Here is a 25551-nt window from a genome sequence, read left to right as displayed (position 1 = left end):
AGTGCCTGAGCACTGTGTGTATGTATGTACCCAGAGTGGGGGAACGTGATACCCCACTACCTGGAGTGACAGAGCAGAAGACTCCATTATTCCTGGTCATTGGATGGACAGTTGAATAACCACTCACTGGCCAGTTTAGCCTCTTCTCATCCCCAAAGGCCAAGTCTCAGTTCTGGAAGCTTCTCTGGTTGACCAAATTCAAGTGATAGAGAGAGAACACTCGATTTTGCTCTGGCCTTTCCCCTCCTTCTTTATCCCCATGGATGCTTCCTTCCCTCTGAAGAGGGAAGGATGACTCTGATGATCCGTTGCAGTCTCCCCACTAGACACTTCCGGGCACCCTACATCTCACCCAGGCCGCGGGTCCTACTTGTTTCTCAGAATCTCAGCCTATCTGTCCCATTCTGGGCTTTGTTTTTCCAAAATTCACTCTAAAGTCTGCCTCCCTATCTGATTTATTTTCTCTTCTCTCTTTACTTCCTTTGCCTTCCTTCCCACCAATCCTTTCCTCTCCTCCCCCCCCCACCCCCGTCTTTATTTTGGTTGAACATTCAGACAGCTAAAGAGCATCAGGAAAGCAAGTTGACAAACGCTTACGGCCAGTTTGAGTTGTGCTGCAAGTAATGTGTAAAATTATAGGCCATGTATGTGAGGAAAAAGCCAGAGGATTTTTGTATAAACAAACACTTTGCGATTCGGTTTTATAAAAGGGATTTTTCTCATTACACAAAGAATGCAAATTCATCTGAGAAAACTCAGAAAATCTCTTCCAGCCTGGGTCTCATAATGCCTTTCAGCCCCAGAGCCACCCACACAGGCTCTGAGGATGGCCTTCCAGTCACACAATTATTCGTGGCAGAATGGGATGGTGTGGGCCATACTGTTATGCAAACACCAAGGCTGGGTCACTTCAAGTGAGAGTTTATGTCAGGAGCTAGAGATGCCCTTGGAGGCATCATGTAGGCAGAAGACCCCTGGCCCACAGGTGCTCAATAAGACTTATGGAGATCCCCTTAACCCCTAGACTCCTCGGGAGATGAATTTCTCCCACATGCTGCTGTGGGGTAACTGACCTTGTGATGTCCTCAGCTGATCCTAAATCATATCAATGCATCTGTGCTTCCAGATTTCCTCTTGCAATTATCCAGCCCTCCCAGGCTACTGAGGGCTCACACAGTGCTTCCCAACCCTCCTATTGCTACAGCCCTTTAATACGGTTCCTCGTGTTGTGGTGACCCCAAACGTAAAATTATTTCATAACTGTAATTTTGCTACTGTTATGAACTGTAATACGTCTGTGTTTTCCAATGGTCTTAGGTGACCACTGTGAAAGGATTGTTCGACCCCCAAAGGGGTCACAATCCACAGGTCGAGAACCGCTTGTGGTGGCTTCTTTCTACTCATCGTTTGGGTGGTAGAGTCTCTTTCAAGTGCTGCCCAGTGTGGCCATGGTGTCCCCAGCCTAAGACTCCACCCCAGAGAGCTGTTGAAAAGAAAGGACAGGTACCATACTTGGCCATCAAGCACTGAGCAGACATAGCTGGAGATGGGGGTAGGGTCCTGAGAACATGGATAATACTCCCAGCTCCTGTAGGCATGGGAAAGCCCAGCTCTAGGCCGGGGGTCAGATGGATGGGCACCTGGTCCTACCATTCGTTTATCACATGGTTGACTCTGTCTCCTCTCTCCTCCTCCCCACCCCCATGCTGCCTGGTGTCTCCAGCGTTTCAGGATATGATGGACAACAAGGCCATGTACCTGCATACCGTGAGTGACCGTGACAATAGCTCCCTCTTTGAGGAGCCCTTTGATGGCAGAAGCCTGTCCAAGCTGAACCTGTGTGAGGACGGTGAGTGCTTCTAGCAGTCTTGGGCTTTGAAGCTCTTCTTGGGGTGTAGAAGGTCCTTGTGCTTTGGTTACCCCAGTGCCTGCTGCCTTCCCCTCTCAGTTCTGCAGATCCTGAATGTCTTCGAAAAGCTCTCCTATGGCTTTTCTCACTCATTCCTCTGAATAAACCTGTGTCACCAGCAAAATAAGAACCCATTTTATAGATGGGTTTGTTGAGACTGAGGGCAACATCAATATTTTATAACTCACCAGTCCATCAGAGAGGCTCCAGCATGGAATTAACGTCTGTTCCCTGTGCACCGGCAAGCAGGCATTTAGTAAATGTCTGAACTGTTATCAGGCAAGCATCTAATAAGAGCTTGCTTCATGCACAAACCCACTCCTCACTGGGCTTATGTGGAAGAGGAGAACACCGTCTGACTTCTGAGAGGAAAGAAATGAGGCCTATGGGGTTGTTTTGAAGGGACATCAGCCACCTAGAGACAGCCAGCCCCTTGTCCACGGTAGTGTGCAGCCTGGTTCTTTGCTCTGTGACACTGTCCATCCATAGCCTTTCTCAAGAGCGTTGGCTCTGTCTTTTTCCTCACGGGGGCAGATGTAGGAAAGGAAGAGGTGTCTAGGAGAGGAGAGAGGGACAGCCCCTGCAGGAGGGACAGACAAGGAGACAAGTGTTCTTTGGCCCATCCTTGGGAACTCTCGGCATTTAGCTCTTCCTCTGGGTTCTACTCTGTGTTGGGTGTCAGGGATGCTCTGGAGAGGGACTGGAACAGCGCCTGCGCTCAAGCGGCTCGTGATGGCGAGTGGGAGTGGCTTGAGAGCAGTGCCCTTGCTGTGGATGTTAAATACGGCAGGGAAACGGCTTCTGGAAAAGCGCCTAGGAATGACCATACCATGTTGGCTCACAGTTTGAGGGCGCAGAGCACAATGACAAGGTGTGGTGGCAGGGGCCACACTGCGTCCTCAGTCAAGAGGCAGAGACATGAGTGGGGTTGCTAAGCTCCCTTCTCCATGAGTTGCACACACACATGCACACACACATGCACATACATACACACATATGCACACACATGCACACCCATGCACACTGCTGGACCATGCTCTTGATTCCATTCTATTCTCATTGGCACATTGGAAGAGGCCGGTTTGGGCCAGAAAGGACCATGGTTGTGAGTAGTTGGAGGGAGTCACCCAGGGTCAACCTGGGACACCCAGCCTGGAGTAGGAGTGAAGCCTGCAGTGTGGAGTGTCACTGGGACTGCCACCTTTTTCTCTCCCCTCTCCCATCCCTCTCTCCCTTATATGCTCCCTGGGCCGCAGTTTCTGGTGCAGTGGAGTCAGGAGCTGTGGATTCCAGACTGATTCTAGGCTGGTGTCTTTATCCAGCAGAAGAGGATACAGCTGGTGTCTCTGAGGTCGTTGCCTTAAGGGTGTGGCTCTTTAAATTCAGACTTGAAGAATGATGCTACCCAGTTTACAAGCCAGCTAAAGCCCGGCCCCTGACCACATGGCCAAGGGACCCAAACTCTCCTCTCTGGCATGGACACCCCCTTCAGGATGGAGCCCTCAGTGTTCTCCCCAGCCTCCATCCCCCAGGAAGATGCTCTCTCCAGAGTGCATACCCTCTGGCCTCTCCTCTTGCCTCCTCTCATTTTCCTCGCTGCCACACCTCTTCGCTCCTGACACACTTCGAAGTTCGCACATAAAACTGTTGTCTGTGAAACTGGAGGAGGGATGGCACCTCCTGCAGAGGAGGAGGGCTGCTGCCCAGGGGTGTCTCTGACACCCAGAGACAAGTACTGTGTAAATACTCACCGAAGAGTGAGGAGTGTGTGGATGGACGAGCGCTTGAGGACCTTGACATCTAAAAGCAGCAATGCAGTCTCCTCCGCTTCCTGCCTCTGAGTTCCCTGCATTACTTTACTGTGTCCCAGGCTGGTAGGTTCTGGGAGGGGACACAGGGGTGCGGAGATTTGTGTTAGATGCAGTCTGTGGGTCTGTTTTGGAAGGATCCTGGTGCTTCCCCCAATCTCCCTCTCTGTAGAGGAGGGAGTCCAAGAGAAGCAAGGAGAGACTGGAAGGAGGTGACAAACAATGGCAGCCTGGGCCAGGCCCATCCCAGGGGCCTTCAGTAGATTAAAACTGAGAAGCACTGACCAAGATCCGGGTCCCCTTTAGGGCTGCCTCCTGCAACGCAGAATGGGAGAGGAGACAAGTGTATTTCCTCTTGTTGGAGGCTGGCTCTTGGGTCTTGGCTCAGAGCAAGATCCTTAAGACACAGCCCAGCTATTCAGGTGTGACCCAGATTTTAATGCAGGTGGGAGGGTGGGAAGGTGGCTCAGTGACTAAGAGCATTGGCTCTCTCAGAGGCTCCAGGGTTCGATTCCCAGGACCTGAATAGCCGTTCACAACTTTCTGTGACATTCTCACACAGGCATACGTGCAGGTAAAACACCAATGCACATAAAATCAAAGTAAATAAATTATAGTTTTTTTAAATAGAAAAAAGCTGTTGGTGTAGATATTCATGTTGGACAGAGTTCCCATTTCAGCTACATCCTTCCCAGTTCTCTCTTGGCCTCCTTGCCCAATGACGGCACTCCCAACACGAGCCCCTGGATTCTATCTGTACTTTCTTGCTCTTGCCCACCTCCTGAGGCAGCCACAGTCTTCCCACATCATATTTCTCACCTACCTGTGCTCCATCTATCACCTCAAGTCCCACCCCTGCTCTGTGACCCATGGGTCCCTTCCCTAGACACATCCCTGTTGAGTCTCAGAGCTTGTGTTTGGTTTCCAGCCACTGCCCCAAACACCTGACAGGAACAACTTACAGGAGGAAGGGTTTGGGGGCTCACAGTTGGAGAGGTTCTAGCCTGAGGTTGTCTGGATCCAATGCTTTGGGCCTGTTGTGAGCAGGAGGCCGTGATGACGGAAGCACAGGCAGAGGGGGATGCCTTTTGATGTCACAGTGGCCAGGAAGGAGAGGAGTTCAGGACACGTTGCAGTCCCTCAAGGACATCCCTCCAATGACCTACTTTCTCCAGACCCAGGTTCCAGAAGTTTCCATCACCTACAAATGATGTCAGCAAATTACAAGCCCCTTATGGTGTCAATTAAATGAGACGCTTCAGGAGCCTCTCACTTCTTAAGGACCAGATCCCCTCACGATCTGTGGACCAAGAAGACTTCAATGCCAGAGTCTATTTAGGGGACATAAACCATAACCAATCATTTTGTAAAATGTATTGTATTCTAGACAGCTGGGCTCTCCTCTGGGTGGTGTGTGTGTGTGTGTGTGTGTGTGTGTGTGTGTGTGTATATGTGTGGAGTGCATGGTATATATATGGTGTATGTATGGTATATGTGTATGTCTGTGTGTGTATGTATGCTGTACATATGGTTTGTGTATGGTGTGTATATTGTGTGTATGGTATATATATAGTGTATGTATTGTGTGTATGGTGTATATATGGTGTGTGTATGTATTTGGTGTGTGGGTGTGTATGCATGTGTGTATGTGCGTGTGAGTGTGTGTGTATGCATGGTGTACATATGATGTGTGCATTATGTGTATGCTGTATATATGGGGGGGTGAGTGTGTATGTGAGTGTGTGTGTATGGTGTACATATGGTATGTGTATTGTGTATATGCTGTATATATGGGGTGTGTGGGGGAGTGTGTGTGTGTGTGTGTGTGTGTGTATGGTATGTGTGTGTATGTAAGTATGTGTGAGTACATGTGAGTGTGTGTGAATATGTGTGTGTGAGTGAGTGTTTGTGAGTATGTGAGTGTGTGTGTATGATTTTTTTTTCCATCCTCACTGCACTCCAAATGTCTTGAAGCCAGGGAAGGTGACAGGTTCTCTGGGTTCCCCAGGCACTCTGGAGGTACTCAGGAAGCCAGTGACATTAGCACATGACTTACCCAAGGCCACTCAAGTACTCGGGGCCTTTTGGCCTGTAATTGAGGGTTCCTTTCTGGGAAAAGAGCTGGAAAGCATTGGGCTGCTTATCCTTAAGATTCCCTCCTCCAGAGTCTGAACTGCCAGAGAAATTGAGTGGGAGGCAGGTAAGACTGAAAATACAGAGTCTGCCTTTTGCCTGACAAAGCTACCTTCAGGGATGTGGCCCGGGCTGGCCACTGGCTGCCAGCAGAGCCCTGTGCAGCAAGGCGTTCGTGGAAGGACAGTGTTCACCCAGTTGGCAAGTGTGCCCAGCTGCAACTGGTACTGACTCTGTCTTGGTTGCTGTGTCCTACCCTCCTCATGAGAGGACCAGAGACAAAAGACTCGAGGGCCAAGAGAGCGCCTGCTCTGCGGGCTAAAGTGAGAACTCCAGAGCATGGAAGCATGAGACAGATCTGAGGGTCAAAGCCTCATGCCTCGTGCTGGACTAGAGGGTCCACTGCCAGGAAGTGTCCTTGATGCAAAGGAAGGGACTCCTCCACCCGTGTCCCTGCAAATACCTAGCTGCTTCTACTACCACCCCTTCTATCCAATTCCCCCCCTCCGCTTGCACCTAGCTTCTGTTCTCTCCTTTCCCCCCTCTACTCCTCTATTTTTATTTCCCAGGTGATAAGAAAAGGGGAGGGAATTGGTCCATCACTGGTTCCCTGCATGAAAGGCCCCTTTCAAACTGTAGCATCCTCACATCCTTCAAGATGCCTGCTTCCACAATAGCCTCTGGTTCTCTGTACCTCTGAGGCTGCTCCTTCCTTTCGCTCAGCAGCCTCCCTGGAGCTCCCACTGTGGACTGTAAGACTAAGGACAGGCTACAACCTGCTAGGCAATAGCATATCAGACATGTTTAGGAGAACCGTCCCAGAAAAGCTCTGAAAGGCTCCTTGTGCCATGTGGTCTCACTCGGTTATCCCTCCAAACCGAAATTCAGAGCTGAGACAATCAGTCCTGATTCCTACCCTTTCCTCCCCTCCCAGGTTTTTTCCCACACCTCCTCAACCTCCCCTCCCCCCCCCCCCCCCCCCCCCCGCCAGCCTTTGTTTCCCCTGCCTGCTCAGCAAGCTGAGGACCACTTCACAGAGGAGTCCTGGGAAGTTTCTTGGCTAGGTCAGCCTCCTCTGAAGCGTGTGTGTGTGTGTGTGTGTGTGTGTGTGTGTGTGTGTGTGTGTGTGTGTGTGTGTCCCAGAGAAGGGTGTTAGAGTTAGGAAAACATAGTCCTGCTCTCTCCGTGGCCTCAGCCCGCCCCATCACACGCATGGCGTAATCCATGGCTCCCCATGGGAAGCCAAGGAAAGTAATGAGTTACATGTGCTTCTGGTAGTGGCAGGATGCCTGTAGCCTGGACTCCCTGGTCCCTCGTTTCTTCCCCCATAAAATTAAATTATACTCCCAGGGGACTTGCTACATCCACCTTACATCCATCAAACATCCCTGCTTCATTTGCCATAGCTGAGAACCGCTGGGTAGCTAAACAGGGTGTGGCTATGACCTCACTGAGGGGCACCTCCCTTTCCAGGTTAGAGCAGAATAGGGTGTTAACTCGTTCAGTACCAGGACACTAGGTGTCCTGTTAAATAAGAGCAGAGAGCCAAGTACTGGTAGATGAGGCTGCCCGCCCTGCCCCTCCGGGATGCTGTTGGCCTGGTGTCCCACTGGGTTTCTTTTCCAAGACAAAAGGGGGGAAGAAGAAACCAGAGTTTCAGTCTGTCAGATCTTAGGCCACCCACAACCTCTGTGAACCTGGGCACAGGTCCTCAGGCCTGGTGCAGAAGCCTGTGTGCAGAGGCCTGTGTGCAGAGGCCTGTGTGCAGAGGCCTGTGTGCAGAGGCCTGTGTGCAGAGGCCTGTGTGCAGAGACCTCGCTGATACCACTTGACACTGCTCTTTTCTCTGCTTCCTATCTTCTCGGTCCAGGTACCAGGAGCCCCTAGCAGATGGGAGAAGGGAAGACATGGGGTCTCAGGTGTGTCCTACACCCCAAGACCTGCTCTACAGGGCTACCTCAGGCTAGGGGACCATTTTAGGAAAGCTTTTCCTTTCTGAGTTCCAGTTACTGTGTCTCACACCTGAGGCATCCTCAGGCCCAAGAGCGACGGCAGCTCCAGAACCCTGTTCTATGCCTGGTGGGCATCTCACCTTTAAAAAAATTATTTCATCTACTTTTCTATTTTATGTGCACTGGTGTTTGCCTGCATATATGTCTATGTGAGGCTGCCAGATCTTGGAGTTACAGACAGTTGTGAGCTGCCGTGTGGGTGCTGGAATTTGAACCTGGGTCTTCAGTGCTCCTAACTGATAAGCCATCTCTCCAGCCCCGAGATCACTTTTTTTTAAACCTAAAAGTCTGTGCATAGAAGTGAGTCATCTGAAGTGGGGTTGGCTTTGCTCAGAGTCCTTGTCGTTGAAAGGGAATAATGCCATTGTCCTCTCAGGACCATGTACAACAGTCAACTCTCAGTCCTATGTGTCTTCCTGTTTATCTATTTGAGACCCTGAAACCCTTGGAGAGGTGGGGAAGAAGGAAAAGGGAAGAAGAGAGGGAGGGACAGAGGGAGAGAGGAAGAAAGGGAGAGATGGAAGGAGGAAGAGAGAGAGAGAGAAGGAGGGAGGGAGGGAGGGAAAGAGGGAGAGAGAGGAAGAGAGAGAGAAGGAGGGAGGGAGGGAGGGAGGGAGAGAGAGAGAGAGAGAGAGAGAGAGAGAGAGAGAGAGAGAGAGAGAGAGAGAGGAGAGGAAAGAAGGAAGGTCCTAAATAAAACACCACAGACAAGCCCAGCATTAAATGTGTTGTTTATTTTTTTTTTTTTTGCTCAGATATGCTGAGCTTCCTCCTGAGGCACACTCTGCTCTCTTTTGGGGCAAAGGTGGCCCAGCTGCAGCCTTCGGGGGACACACCAAGCAAAGTCCCATTCAGATGGCTCAACCTTCCTGTCTTCAAAAGCAGACGCCCCTGTGACCCTTCCAAAGCCTTTGCTTGCAGCTGCTTGCAAAAAGGAGGAAGAGAAAATAGGGACATTGAACTTGATTTTTCCCCACCTAAAGGAGACGCCAGCTCACTCAGGCAGGCAGGCAAGGCGCTGGTCGTCTGAGGATGCAGACCTGCTTGAATCCCTCCCGTCCACATTACAAACATTTTCAGTTCAGGCATTTGACATGGGGCAGGAGAGGAATTGGTATCTTTACTGGAATTTGGGGCTACTCTACAAGATGATGATGTTCCTGGGATGTTTGTTTGTTTGTTGTGGAGTGTGTGTGCACACACGTGTGTATGTGTGTGTATAAGAAGGAGGTCAGCCTTTGGTGTGACTTCTCAGGCATCATGCAACTTGTTTTTCTCTGACTGAAACTCCCTAGTCTGTCTGGGATGGCTGAGCCGTCAGCCCCAGGGATCTGCTTGACCAGATTCTTTTTTCATGGCTTCTAGGGATGAACTCAGGTTCATCTAAGGATGAACCTAGTGTATGCAAGGGGAGCACTTCACCGACTGAGCCATCTTTCCAGCCCAAGAAAGTGATCTTTTGGCCTAAATTTAAGCAGGATCATAGGCCTGGAGCTTTTTGAAATCCTGTATGTTTAGGCAGCATCCTCCTCCTAAGAATATTTGCAGTATTCTTTTAAAGAATGGGCACTGCCTTTCGCTTATTTAAGCTAGTTAATTAATTAATTAACTAATTAATTAATTTTTTAGAGTTTTGTGTGTTGTACTGACATCACTCCCACACTTCACCCTGCCCCTCCCCAAACCGCCCCCATTTGTTTAGGGCTGACCGCTGACTGTGTACTGGATAATCCTGGGAGGGGGCTTCTTCTAGCAGAAGCAGATCTTTCTCGCTCAGCAGGCATTCATTGCCTGTAGTTCTTGATCTAGTGGTTGGCCATCCAATCCTTGTCAGCTTTGACACATTGCATCGGTCTTGTTTAGGTGACCAAATTTATGAGATTTTATGGGTGTGGCTTCCCTGTTCTGTCTCCTCTTCAGTGACGTTCCCTGAGCCGTGGGTATGGGAATTGTATGGTAGACACAATTGGGGCTGGGCACTCCACAGTCAGTGTTCAGGTTTAATTTTGATTGTCACGCTTCCTGTGATGGTCTCCGTCTGCTGCAAGAAGCTGCTTTGATGAGGGGCAGGAGCTACACTGACTGTGAGCACAAGGATAAGCATCTGGAGTGCAGTGAGGAATTATGCTGGCTTGGGGAAGCAGCTGTAGTAGGTTTTCCTCACCAGCCACCGGTAGTTGGTAGTTGTCTATGTTTAACGTACCATTTATTCTCTCTTGTTGAGTTGGTCTTACGTCCAATTTAGACAGCTCTCTGCTGCCCTCAAGACAGAGGAACAATGTCCTGCACTGTACCCTTGGGTTATCTTGCTGTGCTGGTCATTGGTATGGTCTGCAGGCTTTACAGCTGGGTAAGACTATTGATTGGTTTTCTCTGTTGGCAGCTCACAAAGACTCTTCAGATACTACTTGGGCCGTGATAGCACACAGGTTTAATCTCAGCTCTTGGAGGCAGAGGCAGACAGACAGATCTCTGGGTTTGAGGTCAACCTGGTCTACAGAGCAAGTTCCAGGACAGCCAGGGCTATACAGAGAAACCCTGCCTTGAAAAACAAAAGCAAACAAACAAACAAACACTCTTCAGTTTCTCCAGGTCAGTTCCTCTGACTCATGTGTTCATAGTGACTTCAGCAATAGGGTCTCTTAGCTTCAAGTTCTAAGAGGCAAACAAAGGCCATGGTAAAAGCCTATTTTGCTTTGGGAATCTTTTTGACTTCTCTGACTGACACTTGAAGGGAGGTTTCTCCTGCCCGGCCCTGGGAATTTTATTTAGTCTATGGCTCTTGGGAAAAGCATTATCACCTCAAGTGGCTTAACTTTATTATATATATATATACACACATATACATATACACATATGTATATGCTATATACATATTTATATATATGGTCTACATAGTTATATATGTATGTCATATATATTGTATACATATATGTATATATATATATATGTATGTTATATACATATTTAAGGAAACTTGACATAATATAATTCCATTTGAGGCAAGAATAGTGGCAGTGCCCCCCAGGCCCCATGATTCATTCGTCCTTTGTGTCCTCTATGGCTCTTTCCGTCACACTTGCTGGCTGACCTTGCCGGCTCTTCTCCACTCCTGGACGTGACTTCCATCCCTGTCTTAGTTGTAAGGGCAGGCGCGCAGCAGCCAGCAGGCTGTCCATACCTTGGTTTTCTGGGGAAGATGAGCACAGGCATTGATTGTTTTCAAAGGATCTTTATTCGGAGGAACCTGGGGGAGTGGAAGGGGCTGGGGAGGGGCACAGAAACTTCACAGAGAAGCAACAAAATGATAAGACAATCTGGAAGTAATAGGAGGGGCTATCCTAGAGCCCCATGGATTGGAATTAGCCCAGGCTGCCCTTTTCACCACCTTCCCTCCTTTTCTTAGGAATGGGTGTGAAAGGTGCAGACCCAGTTGATAATAAAGGTGATTGCTTCCTTCCGTCTGCACCCCCCTGCACCCCTCCCGCTGTGCATCCTCTGCTCTGGCCTGTTTTCCCCAAGTAAGGCCTGAGGTGGAGCAGGACCACTGTTTGCCATTTACTGTAGCCCAGTCGGCTGTGCTGAATGGGATGAAACCAAACCGAGTGGTGCTGTCGGGTTTTCTTTTTCCACCTTCCCCCTCAACAATCAACACAGACTAGCTCAGCTTATCAAAAAGAAGGAGGGGCATCTCTCCATCAATAACCAGCTCCAGGGTACCAGCTTCCTGTCATCTAATTCACTTTGATTCTGACAGTATCTTCCTGAAAATAGCATCAGGTCCCACAGACATAGGCCTTACTATAAGACTGTCCCCATTAGAGCCCATTCATGCACCCCAGGCGTGGTATATGCTTCTAGCCTTGGCTGCAAATCAGACTTCCCATGAGCCCCCTCCTCTGGTGTAATTGGTTGCCGTGGCTAGGAGCTCAGGAAAATACTATTTAACTACACGTGCCCATTTATTGCAATAGGTGTTACCAAGGACACTGCTTTAAAAAAAAACACATTGTGCATTGTGCAGGATGAGGTAATGAGTCAGGAGTTCAGAACCCCAGTAACCTCCAGGGAGACACCATTTCCAGCATCATCCACAAAATCTCAAAGCCCTCAAAACCCAATATTTTGCTTTGTTTTATCTAATTATCTAGCACGATTGAGTAACTCACTAGCTATTGTGGGCAGCCTTTATCCCTTTTCCACTCCTTAGTGCTTGAGGGGAGGGCTGCCCATCCACTCCTCTCTGTGCACCTTGCTCTTTTTGGTAGCCAGGCTGATTTTAAAGCTCTTTGGGTGCCCCCACCTATCTTACTGATGCACGAAAGACATTCTCTCTACTCTTGAACTTTCAAGGGTTTGGGGGAAAATTCTCCAGAATACACAAGGAAGACCACCATAGCATAGGTGGTTGGGACATTTCCCGGCCCTAGGAAGACTTACTACATGGCCCACTGTCCCTTCAGGTCAGAGGCTTTTCTTCACTTTGCCTCTTCTGCATAGCTGAATGGAGTCCTCACTACAGGCACACGGTTGCAGCAGCAGCAGCAGCAGGGGGGGGGGGAGGGGGGAGAGGGAGGGAGGTTATCTGGGGCCACCTCACATTGTGCCTATAGCACAATGAAAACAATGTGAGGAATGAGTAGCCAGTGTGAGAATGAAGCTGATCCTAATGAAGTCAGACTTGGGCAGGTTTAGCGGAGATCCTTGGATGAGCTGGGGTTCCTCCCAGTAATAAAACGCTGGCTCCACCTGCTGTTTATAGGCCCTGGACCAATGAGAACCAAAGCAAAGGACTGTCTTTTGTGTAACAACTCAAGTTGGTGGGTTCAGAATCATCCCATCCCCGGTTGGCTGTTGTTTCCAACCAGTTGCTTTGGAGATAAATACCTGACTTATCAGACCCAACTTACAAGCACGTTTGTAGATCGGAAGAAAAAACAATTTTCTTCCAAAAAAAAGTGCTGGGAGGAGGGCTGGGGTGCTTGATGCTCTTCTTTGGGCACACTCTTGCTCCCCTTATTAAGAGTACTCTACACTCCTAACCTCTGGGAGTAATAAAATACTTTAATATAATCTCATTTTGGATATGTCCTATCAAAAAAGAAATCAAATGTTTTCTCCCCTAATAAATAGACATTTCATTTTCTGTCCAAAAATGTGTCTTCACATTTTCTCATGCTATGACAAGTATTTTATTCTAGAACCATGGACTTCTCTACCCCAGATTTCATCACTGGATCAGAATGAGAATGTGCAGAGTTGAGTTTAGCTCAAGGAATGTTGAAGAAGGTTAATTCAAGTTTCAAAGGAATTTATTACATAGTTTATCTACATGGGCACCTAGTGGTATTTGGAAGTCCTGGGTGTGTGGGGAGAGCCAAGCCTTCATTTGGCTTTTCAGAACAAAATTTTGCTCCAAGTTACATTTTGTAGCCAAGGAGAAATTTGCCAATTATTTATTTGTTTGAGACCAATGTAAGAGATGACCTTTCCAGCAAAAATAAATGTGCTCACATGTTCCTGCAGAGAGCCTTACCAAGCCTTGCTGCTCCTGAAGCCCTGTAGTATGTGGGGTGGGCAGAATCTCATGCCAACAGTTACACATGAGAGATGTGTGTGAGGTCCTAGCATAGTTCTCTTGATGATACTTAGTAATCCTCAGTGTACTGCCTTCCAGAAGGTTTGAGAATGTGTATGTACATGTATCTGTGTGTGGATGTATATGTGTGTGTGCCTGTGTGTATATGTGTGTTTGTGTGTATATGTATGTATGCATGTGTAATTATGCTTGTGTATGTGTGTGTGCATGTGTATGTAAGTATATGTGCACATGTGTATGTATGTATGTATGTGTGTGTCTCTGTGTCTGTGTCTGTGTGTGCCTATGTGTGTGTGGATGTGAAAAGTAACCAGAGGACAATCATGCATGTTGGTCTCAACTGCTGACCACATCTCTTTTATTCTTTTGCGACAGACTCTCTAACTAATTTGGAACTTATCAAGTAAATTAGACTGGGCTGTCCAACAAATCCCAAAGATTCTCTTCTCTCTACCTCCCTAGATTTTGTTGTGGGATTACAAGCTTGTGCCATTTTAGGCCTGTGTGTGTGTGTGTGTGTGTGTGTGTGTGTGTGTGTGTTCTTCCTAGTCACTTCCAGAACATTCTTAATCTAGAGCATCTAAAGAAAGTTGTGATTGTCTTACAGTCATCAAATTTGGTGTTTCTCAGAATGTGACTATGTTTAACACAACAGCACCTAAAGAGACTGAGTCACATACCAGTGCACAGTTCTTATTTTAATAGTAAAGCATTTATTTATCTACTCACTAGGAGGATGTTAACTCATGTGTGATGATCTTACAGTTTTTCCCTAAATAAATTCAAGAATGTAAGAGTTTAGAAAACCCAGCCATGGCAAATAGTACAGACGGCACGCAGGCACAGATGTTTAAAGATGAAGAGGCTCCAACAGTTGGCAGCAGCCACCTCCTCCTCACCTAGAACTGGCACACTATACTGGTACACTAAGCCTAGATCACCATGTCCTATGCTGGTGCACTGAGCCTAGATCACCATCTCCTATACTGGTACACTGAGCCTAGATCACCATCTCCTATACTGGCACACTGAGCCTAGATCACCATCTCCTATACTGGCACACTGAGCCTAGATCACCATCTTCTATGCTGGTGCACTGAGCCTAGATCACCATCTCCTATGCTGGGCACTGAGCTCTTTCTTTAGGTCACTTTATGTGGATTTAGTTTTCAACTTACTCAGAGCTGTTGGCCTCAGCCTCTGTTGACCTCTTGAACCCGGCCTATCATCTCTTGGTCACTGGCTGTTTCTTTCAGAGGGCGTAGCTAGAGAGAATACCTTTCCCATGATCCTCCTAGAGCTCGGATTCCTCAACTTTCCTAACCTCGGCTTTGCCATGATTCCCCAACCATAAAAATCACTTTTGTTTACATTTCATAACTATAACCTCTCTTCTGTTATGAATCATAACATAGATATCTACGTTCTGTGATGGTCTCAGGTGACCCTTATGACAGGGCCATTTGACACCCCCCTACCAGGGGTAGAGACCCACAGGTTGAGAGCCACTGGCTTGGAAGCTTCTTGCTGCCGTTCACCATTTTCTCTCCATCAGTGTGATCACCACGTCCCTTCAGCTGCAAGCAACACAATCTAATGACTAGCAGCTTTGCCAGGACTTTCTTCAGAACTGTTCGCACACTGGGGAGAACATTTTCTTCTCAGAGTCTCAGCTTTTGAATCTACAACAGCTGCTCACTGAACCATGGGGCCGGAGGGATGGGGGACATCAGCCTCTCAGGCAAGCCTGTCCTTCAGGCTCACCAGCATGATTCCTCTATGTGGACTCCCCCTCAGACACAGACTCAGCGCCTCTGCCAGAGCACTTCCTGGACCACATCACTCTGTTCTCATGCCTTCTTGCTGTCCTCTGGGATTGCTGGAGGGCTGTGGTTGCACTTCTTGATTGACATGTGCCAAGCCTCGGTCTAGAAACTGGGATGGAGGCAGGAGAGAACCAGGACATGTGTCTTCCTCATGCACGCCTTTACACTTCTGTGGCTGCTTATAAATCTGTTAGTTACCCACTTCTGTATGGCAATTGACCCTCCAAAACTTAACAGGATAAACCAGACATGTACCACACACATTTTTTGAGGAAGCCAGGAGTATGTGAGGAAAGTCCCAAATCTGCCATCTTTTTAAGATAAAGATTTTGCTCAAAAATATGCTTCTACCCTTGATCTTAGCAAAAAAAGGCCAAGCAATAATGACTTCTCTGTGGTCTAGGGAGATGGTTCAGTCAGTGCTTGCTGCACGTGGGGACCTGACTTTGATTCCCTTCAATCCTCGTCAGAAGCCAGACTTGACATCAACTACACACGTGCAGTTCCGGCTCACCAGCCTGTCAGTCTAGCCAAATGGGCGAGTTCCAGATTCAATGAGACACATGTCACACGATTTTCTGTTTCAAATGCTAGTGGGAAACCAGCTTGACTCTCAGGTTGTGCTAACATTTATGGACTGGGGAGAATGGTGATCATTGACTTTCTTTGTTTGGCAGTGAGCTTTGAGTTGTGCCTGATGTCTTATGACAACATTGCTGTGACCGTCCTGCTTGCTGTTTTAAAGGCAGAGTTTACAATAAAATGGGGTATGGATGGGAAACACCTCTGAGAATCCAGAACTATGCGGATCCAAAGGCATGCATTGCCACCCACTACTTCCCTGCGGTAACAAAACAAGAGTCAGTTAAGGACTCTCAAGAGAGAAAACACTGCCTCTGCTGCTTCTCAAAGCCAATGAAACGTACCAAGAAATTGCTAGTGCCTCACCGTCTTTCAAAAGTTTTTTTTTTTTTTAAATACCAATGACTTCAGCATCTCTTGTACTTCTTCTCAGTACCTGCTCCAGGCAGTGACACTGGATTGTAAAGGACTGTCCATCTGGAGGGGTCAGTCACTTCCAGGGAGCAGAGAGCCAAGCAGAGACATTGCTCTTTGAAAAGAATGTCACACATTTGTTCTGACAAGCTGTCTGGGATAAGCTTTTTTCCTTTTTTAATTGACACAATAGTGGTGGAGGTTTGGAATTTTCTTGGTCTCTGGGTGGGATTTTAAGCCCTGCCTTGAAAGACAGATTGAGTTGATGGGTCACCTGAGTCCTAATGCAAGGTTTGTCCCTAACAGTAGCTGCTATTTGTGATACTAAGGACAGGGCCTAGGGCCCAGTGCCTGCTAGACAAGCACTCTTCCTCAGAACTAGCAGCCAGCCTGTTATTTTTAGTTCCAGGCAAGGGCTCACTAAGTCACCCAGGCTGACCTCGAACTCACCATGTAGCCCAGACACTTTTAAATTCACCATTCTCCTGATTCGGTCTCTCAAGTAACTTTGTTGACAGGTATAATGGTTCCTCTTGATTGCCAGCTCATCAGGTCTTTAGAATTACTATAAAAACTTCCTTCAGTGTACCCATGAGGGTCTTTCCAGAAAACTTTAGCTAAAGAGGGAAGATCCTCCCTGAATGTGGGCAGCAGCATCCTATGGTTTAGAATAACTGCAGTCAATAAAAAAGGGAAAGTGGGCTTAAGAGTACCCTTCATCTCTCTTTGCTTCCTGTCTGCGGAGGCCATGTGACATCACAGTCCTGACACCTTATGATAATGGATGACACATTTGAACCAAACAATGACATCTTTTCTTGTTGCTTCTGTGGGGAATTTTATTACAACAACAAAAAAACCAACTAGTACATCAGGCATTAAGTTAGCTGAGTTTGGATGTGAGCCCAAAGAGGCCGGACAAGCAGTCCGTAAGGCCCGTGTCAACGGTCGCTGTTTTATTTTCACCAGATGCTGGTGGTCTGACTGCACAGGGTGAGGTTACTGTGGTGTTTGGTAAATTTAACCCCAAGTTTGCAAGCTGATGATCAGATTTGGCGTCCAGATGCATTTTAATAGTTTAGTTTTTAATTAGTTGCCAACACTAAAATGAAGGACTCCTGCTGAACCTTCTAGCTCAGTGGTTCTCAACCCATGGGTCACGAACCCCACAGGGGTTGCGTATCATCGGATATGCACAGTACAATTCATAAAAGCAAAATTATAGTTATGAAGTAGCAATGAAATAATTTCACATTTGGGGGTCAGCAGAACATGAGGAACTGTGTTAAAGGGTTGCAGCATTAGGAAGGCTGAGAACCATTGCTCTAGCATGTCCCAAAACTTCTAGGTTTTATATATAGCCCTCAAGTTCTTCCAGAGCAGGTGCCCTGTCTGCTAGTCTGGCTAGAGCCCAGTGCTTGCTCCCATGTGTTCCTAATCTCTGCAGAAGGTGGGACTTGCAAGTCCCATTCTTTTAAATTCATTTATCAACATGTGTGTATGCATAAGTGTGGGTACACATGACAGCGCCCTGTGGAGACCAGAGGAAAACTCCATGGTGTCAGTTCTCTCGTTCCACCTTGCTGTGGGCTGAGCGGACAGAAGTCATATCTCCAGATATGCACGGCAAGCATCTTCACCCACTGAGCCATCTTGGGAGCCCAGGAATTCTTATTTAAACTTTTCCTTATATTCCCTGAGTTTCGTGAGACAGTGCTGCTGCTTGGTCAAGAACGTACTGGAAACCCTACTTTAGTGTGTTGCTATTGGAGACGGGTTTATGGTGACCACACAAACCTGTTTGGGTTATTGCTAGAAGGCAGGTGGAGAACAAAAAAACAAACAAATAAAAACGCTGAACAGCGTGTAATGGTCCTAGAAAGTTCCTGATCGTGGCAGCTGTGTTGCAGATGTGCATAAACATCTGTATGCAAGACAGAGGTGAAACCTCATAAGGAAAAATGAGGCTGTTCTCATTCCTGTTTCATTTTTCCTCTTTTAGGTCCAGGTCACAAACGGCGGGCGGGTGGCTGCTGCACACAGCTGGGTTCCCTGTCAGCGCTGAAGCATGCAGTCCTGGGGCTGTACCTCCTAGTCTTCCTGATTCTTGTGGGTATCTTCATCTTAGCAGGTAAGAGCAGTCTTTCTCTGTTCACACCTTTGGGGATGAGAGAAGAAGACTCAGAGGTTCTGTTCCCATCCTCACTTGTCATAAGCCCAAAGGCTGCCCTTGTTTGCTATGGAAACCACAGAGGAAGATGCTAGCTACTCTTTCTGACTGGGCGTGGCTCTTCAGTAGCATTGTCTTTCTGTGTGGGATAGACTGGCAGGGAAGGCTGTCCGAGAGTGTGGAACCTCTGAGTGCAGTAGGAGAGATCCAGCTTCCCAGGGTGACTTCTGACTATCCCTGCATCATCATGGGGCATATGCCTTATTCCAGGACTCCCCAACCTCTGGGATGTGGTGCGTAGTGAGCAGGATGGGGTTTCTCATAGTTCTTTCACATAGCACTTTGCTGCTGAGGTTCATCAGGGTTGGAGGAGCCTGCTTCCTTTGCAGTTACAAAACGCTAGAATAGATTCTCTCTGAACTAAGCAGGCTCTTCCTCCATGTTTGTTTATGAGGTTGGACTTTGATGGGTGGGGTGGAGGGAGGGAGAGCACAGCCAGTAGCCAGAGCAAGGCAGAGATGGAAGATTTAGAGAGGGATCTGGGGGCGGGGGTGGTGTACACCTTTAATCCTGGCAGAGCCAGGTGGATCTTTGTGAGTTCAAAGCTAGCCTTGTCTACATAGTGAGTTCCAGGATAGCCAATGTTCTATAAAGAGATATTGTCTCAAGAGAAGGAAGAAGAAACAAAGAAAGAGAAGAAAGAGAGAAAGGAAGGGAGGGAGGGAGAGAGAGAGAAGAAAGGGATCCAATGGAAGCCTGTTGACCTGCTCCCTGTAGCCTTGTTTCCCACATGCATGGCGTCCCACCATGATAGAGACTGTAAAACCAGGCTCTGGTGGTTTCTTCCTGGCTCTGTCCAGAGAAAGCGCCACTCATGTATTGCCTTCTCTATGAAGATATGGACAGTTTGACAAAGTAGGCCAAAGGTGCTCTCTCTCACATGAGAACCTACTGTGCTAGGATTGAAACATAGCTAAATATGGCCTCTCTCAAGGCGTCTCCACTCTAGAGGCCAATCCAGGGTCAGGTGACCAAAGCCCAGTCAAGGTGAAATGCAGTGTGGGCTCTGTGCTAGGGGACAAGTGGTGCTGGGGCGGTGCACTCTGGGAAAATGGCTGTAGCATGAAAAAGGGTGGAGTTGTTTGGAGAGAGGCTGCTGACCAGGCAGAGCTGACTTGCTCAGGGTGGGGTCCTTGAGTTAACTAGAGGGCAAGACTCTGGAAGTTCAGCCCTTACAGATGACCCTTTGCTGGAAACCCTGAGATTGATGCCCAGGACCTCCCTGATCTTGACTCACTATGCATCCAGTGGGACAAGCCACTTGAGTATTGTAATGAGATAGTGGGTGTTGCCTGTACCCTCAGGTTTCCATACTTGGGGTCTCAGGGGGTGGTGCCCGTCTCACCAAGCACTGCATTGAGGGTGGCCAATAGCAACACTAAGAAAAACTCATGATTCATCCCAACGACCAAAGGATGGTGTCCAACAAGGTCTACCATGGGCCAAGCCAGCCAGGGGATGATTTGAACATGTTCTTGGGCTGCTCGGTGAGAGCTTAGGGTCTGGGTTTTGTGGTTTTGGCTGCCATGACCAAAACTAATTTCTGGAATGTTTGGAAAGTCTCTCAACCCAGCATGAAAGCCATAGTGTTATAGCTGCTCTGAACAGAAACTTTTAGGTGACCAACGGGGGTTTCCAGGAGAGGAACAGGGAAGGCAAGGGACCTGGGACAGGACTCCAGAGGCTGAGGGTACCATCTCACCTCAAGAGAAACATGAAGGGGAGGGAAGTTCTCTTCTGATATCTGAAGGGCTGCTGCCCTGAGAAGGGGAAACATTCTACTTGCCTTGAGGGTGGGCCTGCGAGCAAAGCGTGGCTATTGTGAAGACTGACACCCATTCAGAACAGAGCTGTCCCCTGAGCAACAGTACTGTACAGCGTGACACGGAGAGGCTCTCTCTCTTGGCTTAGCGGTCAGAAACGATTTATGATGTTGTCCTGGAAGCTTCAGGAAAGAGGGCGGGTGTGGTTTCACAATCCCGTGGAGTTGCTGCCAGGCTTCCTTGGCTCTTCAAGTTGTCCAAACCTGAGCAGGGTTTTCACGTCATCATTGTCACCTTTGAACCTGTCAGTTTTGCTGTAACGGATTACTGCCTGTACTCCATGAAAATTGAGCAGATTGGAAGTGATCTATTGGATCTGAGGGTGTGGCCTCCTTAGGTTCTTATCTGGATAATCATGTCGACCTCTGGGGGAGGTGTCTGAGGGAAGTCCATGGAAGGGCAGGCAGCACTGGTCTCACCGGTGGAAGGAAAATGGGGTACTGAACACAGGTCCTTGAGGAAGCTCTTTCCCGTCTTAGGGAAGAAGGTTCTTTAGTGGCCTAACTGAATACCTCTAAGATTCTCCTTCCTAGGAGATATCAAGGTGGTGGGAAATGGAGGGGCTGGTTCAGGGTGACCCAGAACTTGCAAGGCTGGCTGCCTCTTAGCTTCTCACTGTGGAAGCTTCATCTTGGGAAGAACTTGCTAGTCATACACAACATGCTCTTCTGTATTGTAGCCCAGGCTGATCTGGACTTCACTATGTAGCCCAAGTTGGCTTCAAATTCTTGGCAATCCTCTGTCTCAGCTGGCTCCCAGACCCTCTCTATCTGCTTCATGATTTTCATAGGGTTTCGGGTAGATTTTGTCATCCAGTCCCCATAACACCAGAGGGATCTAGAAAACCTAGAAAATCTAGAGTTGCATGTTGTGGCCCATAGAACCGCAGGGCTGGGGTTCAGGCCTAGAATACAGCAGAGTATCAGGAAACCATGCTTTATCTGAGGCTCCTGGTATGTGAGGTAGAGTCCCTGCCCGGTGGGGAAATGCAGGAGCATTGGACATAGAATTTCAGGGAACAAATCTTGGCTTTGCTGCCAACTATGGACAAGAGATCCCATAGGACTGATCATTAGCACCTCCATCTACAAGGAGGAAAGGAACACCACACACACACACACACACACACACACACACACACACACATTCTTCATTCCCCAATTCAGGAAGAGATGGGAAGTCCTGTGTGCCCCCACACACCTGTTCAGGGCTCAAACTAGCCATCTTTCTGCCGTCTGCTGGGGGTTCCCAGGGCTGCTGAGAAAATTTTGCCACTAGCTGGGGGTTGTGAGTTTGGACTGGAATTGAAACCAAGCAGATGGCATGCCTTTGCTTCCACGCTATTGTGAGAAGTCCTAAACACATGGAATTTCCGTGCTGATCCTCTCTAGGCAACATGACTTGGTGGGCACACCCAAGGACTCAGAGCCTGCCCTCATCAAAGCCAACTCATCACTTCCCAAGTGCCAGCCAAATGCCACACACTGTGGGAGACACAGGAGGAGGAAGTGAAGGTGGACGAGGTAGAGGAGGAGGAGGAAGAGAAGGAAGTGGTAGAGGAGAAGGAGGAGGACCAAGGAGGGGTCCTAGCCATAGAGTTTGGGCTTTGAGGTAGAGCAGACAGACACACCATGACACAGACAGAATTAGCAGAGACATTTTGGATTCAGCAGACCACGGTGATTGTTCTTTTTAAATTTTTAAAAATTACGTGTACATATATGTGTCTCTGTGTGAAGGTGTGTGTATGTGAGTACCGGTGCTTGCTGAGGTCAAAGGCATCCAATCCCCCTGGAGTTGGAGTTACAGGTGGTTGTGAGCTACCCGGTGTAGATGGTGGGAACTGAACTTGGTCCTCTGCAAAGCAGAATGTGCTCATAGCAGCTGAGCTGCCTCTCCAGGCCCAGCTGGATCACTCCTGATCTGTCTGGGGAAGTGAATTAAGCTCCTGAGCTTCAGCTTTAAAAGCAGTAATGGGGGGGGGGTGAGTATTCACATTCCAGGGTGTCATCTGCCTTGAACCAGGGGAGTCCTCAATGCTTCCCCACAGAGCTCAACAGGGCTATACGATTCTCTGAGGAGCAATCACTGCTTGCCCTTGGCTTCTCACCCCAACCTGTACATCTTGGGGAGCAAAGATCTCAGTCATGGGCCAAACTATCTTCCTAGTGACCTATGTCACTATTGTGTCTTCTGGAATTCTGTCTGTCTTCCCTTCTGACCCTTCTCCAGGATACCAATCTAATACATTCCATGACCAGTGGGTTGCATCAAACTTAGCAAGTAGCCAAAACTCTTGATTTTCCCACCCAAATCTTTTTCTCCCCCAGTGTCCTCCATTTCTGCAAATGGCCCCGCTTTCTACTCAAGTGTGGATTCCAAAGAAAGAATCCTTCCTGCAAACCTCACCCTCATTCAGCATGGACTCCATCAGCACACCCAGATCCTTGCCTCTCATGTGGCTCCTTCCAGTCTCCATCTAAAGCTGCCAGAGTCAGAAAAGCAAAGTGTTTGTGTGGGGTGTGTGTGTGTGTGTGTGTGTGTGTGTGTGTTTACTCAAGAGTGCCTGTGCTTGCATTGTGCAACCAGTGACTTGGAATTGCTCTGTTCTAAAGCAAATATGAGCTTCACAGGAAGTGAGACTAAGGCTCTGAGCATGAAAACATGGTGCACTGTATCTGAACATGTCCGTGCCCTACTGATAACTTGGAAGATGACCAGGAGGAGCACGTGTTTGGCCATAAGGATAAAATACCTTCACCACATAGAAGTGCACAGCCGTTCTCACATTCAGCTACAGAGGTGGTTCACAGCTTCAGGCCAAACTTAAGTCACTATGGCCACTTAGGATGTTGAATAGGAGAGTGGGAAACAAGACTCTTACGTTAGGTCTGAGGTCACATGATGCTACAGTGTATTCAGAGCCAGCCTCTGACAAAGCACCACCTGGGTGACACTATTCTTAATTTTTCATCCAGAGACCTAGGCCCCATCTTTGGCTACCAGGATGAATGGGGTCATCTCTGAAGTCATTCAGTTACTCTTGTTAACTGTTTGGTTATTTGGGGCTCTGTTAAAAAATTCTCTCTATCCATAATTAGACAGATCCTCACTGGAAGAATGGGTTGTTGGGGGAGATGTCCTTATCAGCTGGTGACAAATATGTGAACGTTACTAAAGGAAGTTGAACTGGTGGACCACTCACTGTCAAAAAGGGAAATCTCCAGGTATAAGATCCTCTTAGACTGGTCTCCAGTAAAAGATGTTACTTAATGCCTTAAAAATATGTATGCATATTTCAGCAACAAAGGTGAGTGCTTACATAGTCGTGTTGCTGAGGAGGGGGGAACCCCCAGGACTGTTCTGTAAATATGTATATAGAAGGATGAAGAGAGGAGATCTCAAAGTCATGAGAACCCTAGTGGTAGAATGGGTGGGAGCATCACTGGGACACATATGTATTCTTTTCAATTTTCTCTAACTCCGTTGGTTTTGGTAATCAAACGGCCCTTTTAAAACGCCTCAGGAATCCCTCTCCAAGCCAGTAAGCTCAGCACCCAGTGGAGTTTTGGCTGTCCCAAGGCAATCCCCACCCCCCTCACCCCCACCCCTCACCTCCTCACTCTTCTCCCACCCCCAGGTGACTGAGAGATTTCCTCTAACCTCTGTTCAGATACTGCTCTCCCTGGCTCAGCATCCTGGCCAGCCGAGGTTCCTGAAATGAAGAGCAAGGGACCAAGCTGGAAAGAGAGGCTAGGGAGCATCAGCCCCACCCCAACTCTGTAAATGGGTCTGGGGCCAGGGTGGAGAGGAAGCAGAGGGCCTTGCTTGCAGGATCTGGTTTCTCAGCTTCTACAAGATCCATACACACCCTCTGGGCCACCCCTTCTTTCCTGAAGTCTATTATTTCACTACCAAAACACAAAAACAAAGCCAGAACCCACTTGTGCTGTGTCTTTGTTTTGGTTTGGTTTTGGTTTGGAGTAAAGCTATGAATCAAATAGTGTTGCATTTCCCCTCAAGCAACACATCTGGGTGACTTCTTCCGGAGACCTACCTTCCCAGCACCAGAGGGGCATCCTCAGTGAACCCCTGTCTGCCATGCTTGAGCCACCTTATTCATGTTCTAACATGGAGGCCCCACTTCTTTCTGTGTGGGCACTTGCTTTCCAAAGAGCTCCTGGTAGAGACTCTGGGGACCTCTACACTATCAGGAGAAGCCCACTGTCACTGATGCCCTCCACCCCCACACTCCCCATCTCTATTTACCGACATGGTCCACCTGGTGGGACCCAATTTTACAAGTATAGCATCCTATTTGAACTAAATGCCTCTTGCTGGGAGAAAAGGCTTCCAACTCCATACATGAGGGTCAGGAGAGAGCCAAGACTAATGATGTAGAGTTCCTCATCAGGCCAAGGCCAAGAAGGAGGCTGGATTGTTCTTGAGCCTGGGTTCTAGTGGAGGGAGGTGCCCAGGGCTTCTGTCATAGGCTATTCCAGGCAGCTTGGATTTGCCCTGTTGGGCTTTAAGAGAGGTAGCCCTTTCCTGAACCCTACCCACCCCTGACCTAGAAAGGCTCCCTCCTCCCTTCCTGGTTTTAGATGCCTTGTCTCCCATCCTACTAAATCCTCTTAGCCATTGAGCCTGGTGTCCCATGGTAGTATCTCTCCTGGATTCAGGAGTAGGGAGAGAGGGCCCTTCTGAGATTGCACTTAATCATGCAAATGACCCCACTCTGGGTAAAACTGTCCCATACTGTGTCATCGAATCCCTTCCCTTTCCCTTTCTTTGTAGCTCATAATGAAAGGCCACCTTCTGTTGTTCTTCTGTTATTCTAGCATGGCCCACGCCTGGTATCAAAAAGAACTGGGGTGTGCCATTTGCTGTGCAGGTAATGCTTGCATGGAAGCCATCATCCACATGGCCAATCATTTCCAAGGGCTATACCCTTGATGGTGCTCTAAAGAGGGTGAAGATGTAGTTTGATGTCTTTATATAAAGTTTCCACCATTTTGGAGTGGCCCAACTTTTAAATTACCCTGTCTCTGTGAATATGTGTAAGTGATTTGTTGTTATTGGGCCCACAGGAAGAATCATCTATGTTACCAAGAGAAATACAGCAGATGGCTTAGTTACACTTTGAGCAACCAGCAGAGAGGTCAAGGATATGGAAAAACTGCTTCCTGTGTACGTATGTACATAGTATCCACTC

The 25551-nt window shown here is 48.1% G+C and overlaps 1 protein-coding gene across 1 annotated transcript in view; it reads left to right on the top strand.

Annotated features, from left to right (window-relative positions):
* SCARA5 (scavenger receptor class A member 5) overlaps positions 1 to 25551 on the top strand; it is an 87150-nt gene that overhangs the window by 2631 nt on the left and 58968 nt on the right. Inside the window, exons 2-3 of the mRNA XM_080926720.1 lie at positions 1724 to 1849; positions 18286 to 18414. Of these exons, the coding sequence (XP_080782846.1) occupies positions 1735 to 1849; positions 18286 to 18414 (244 nt within the window). The 5' untranslated portion in view covers positions 1724 to 1734. The remainder of the gene's footprint in view (positions 1 to 1723; positions 1850 to 18285; positions 18415 to 25551) is intronic.

This window comes from Micromys minutus, assembly GCF_963924665.1.
Source record: "Micromys minutus genome assembly, chromosome: 12".
In the NCBI taxonomy this organism is placed as follows: domain Eukaryota; kingdom Metazoa; phylum Chordata; class Mammalia; order Rodentia; family Muridae; genus Micromys; species Micromys minutus.
The sequence above is the reverse complement of the archived record's forward strand: the minus strand, read 5'-3'. Positions and strand labels throughout refer to the sequence as shown.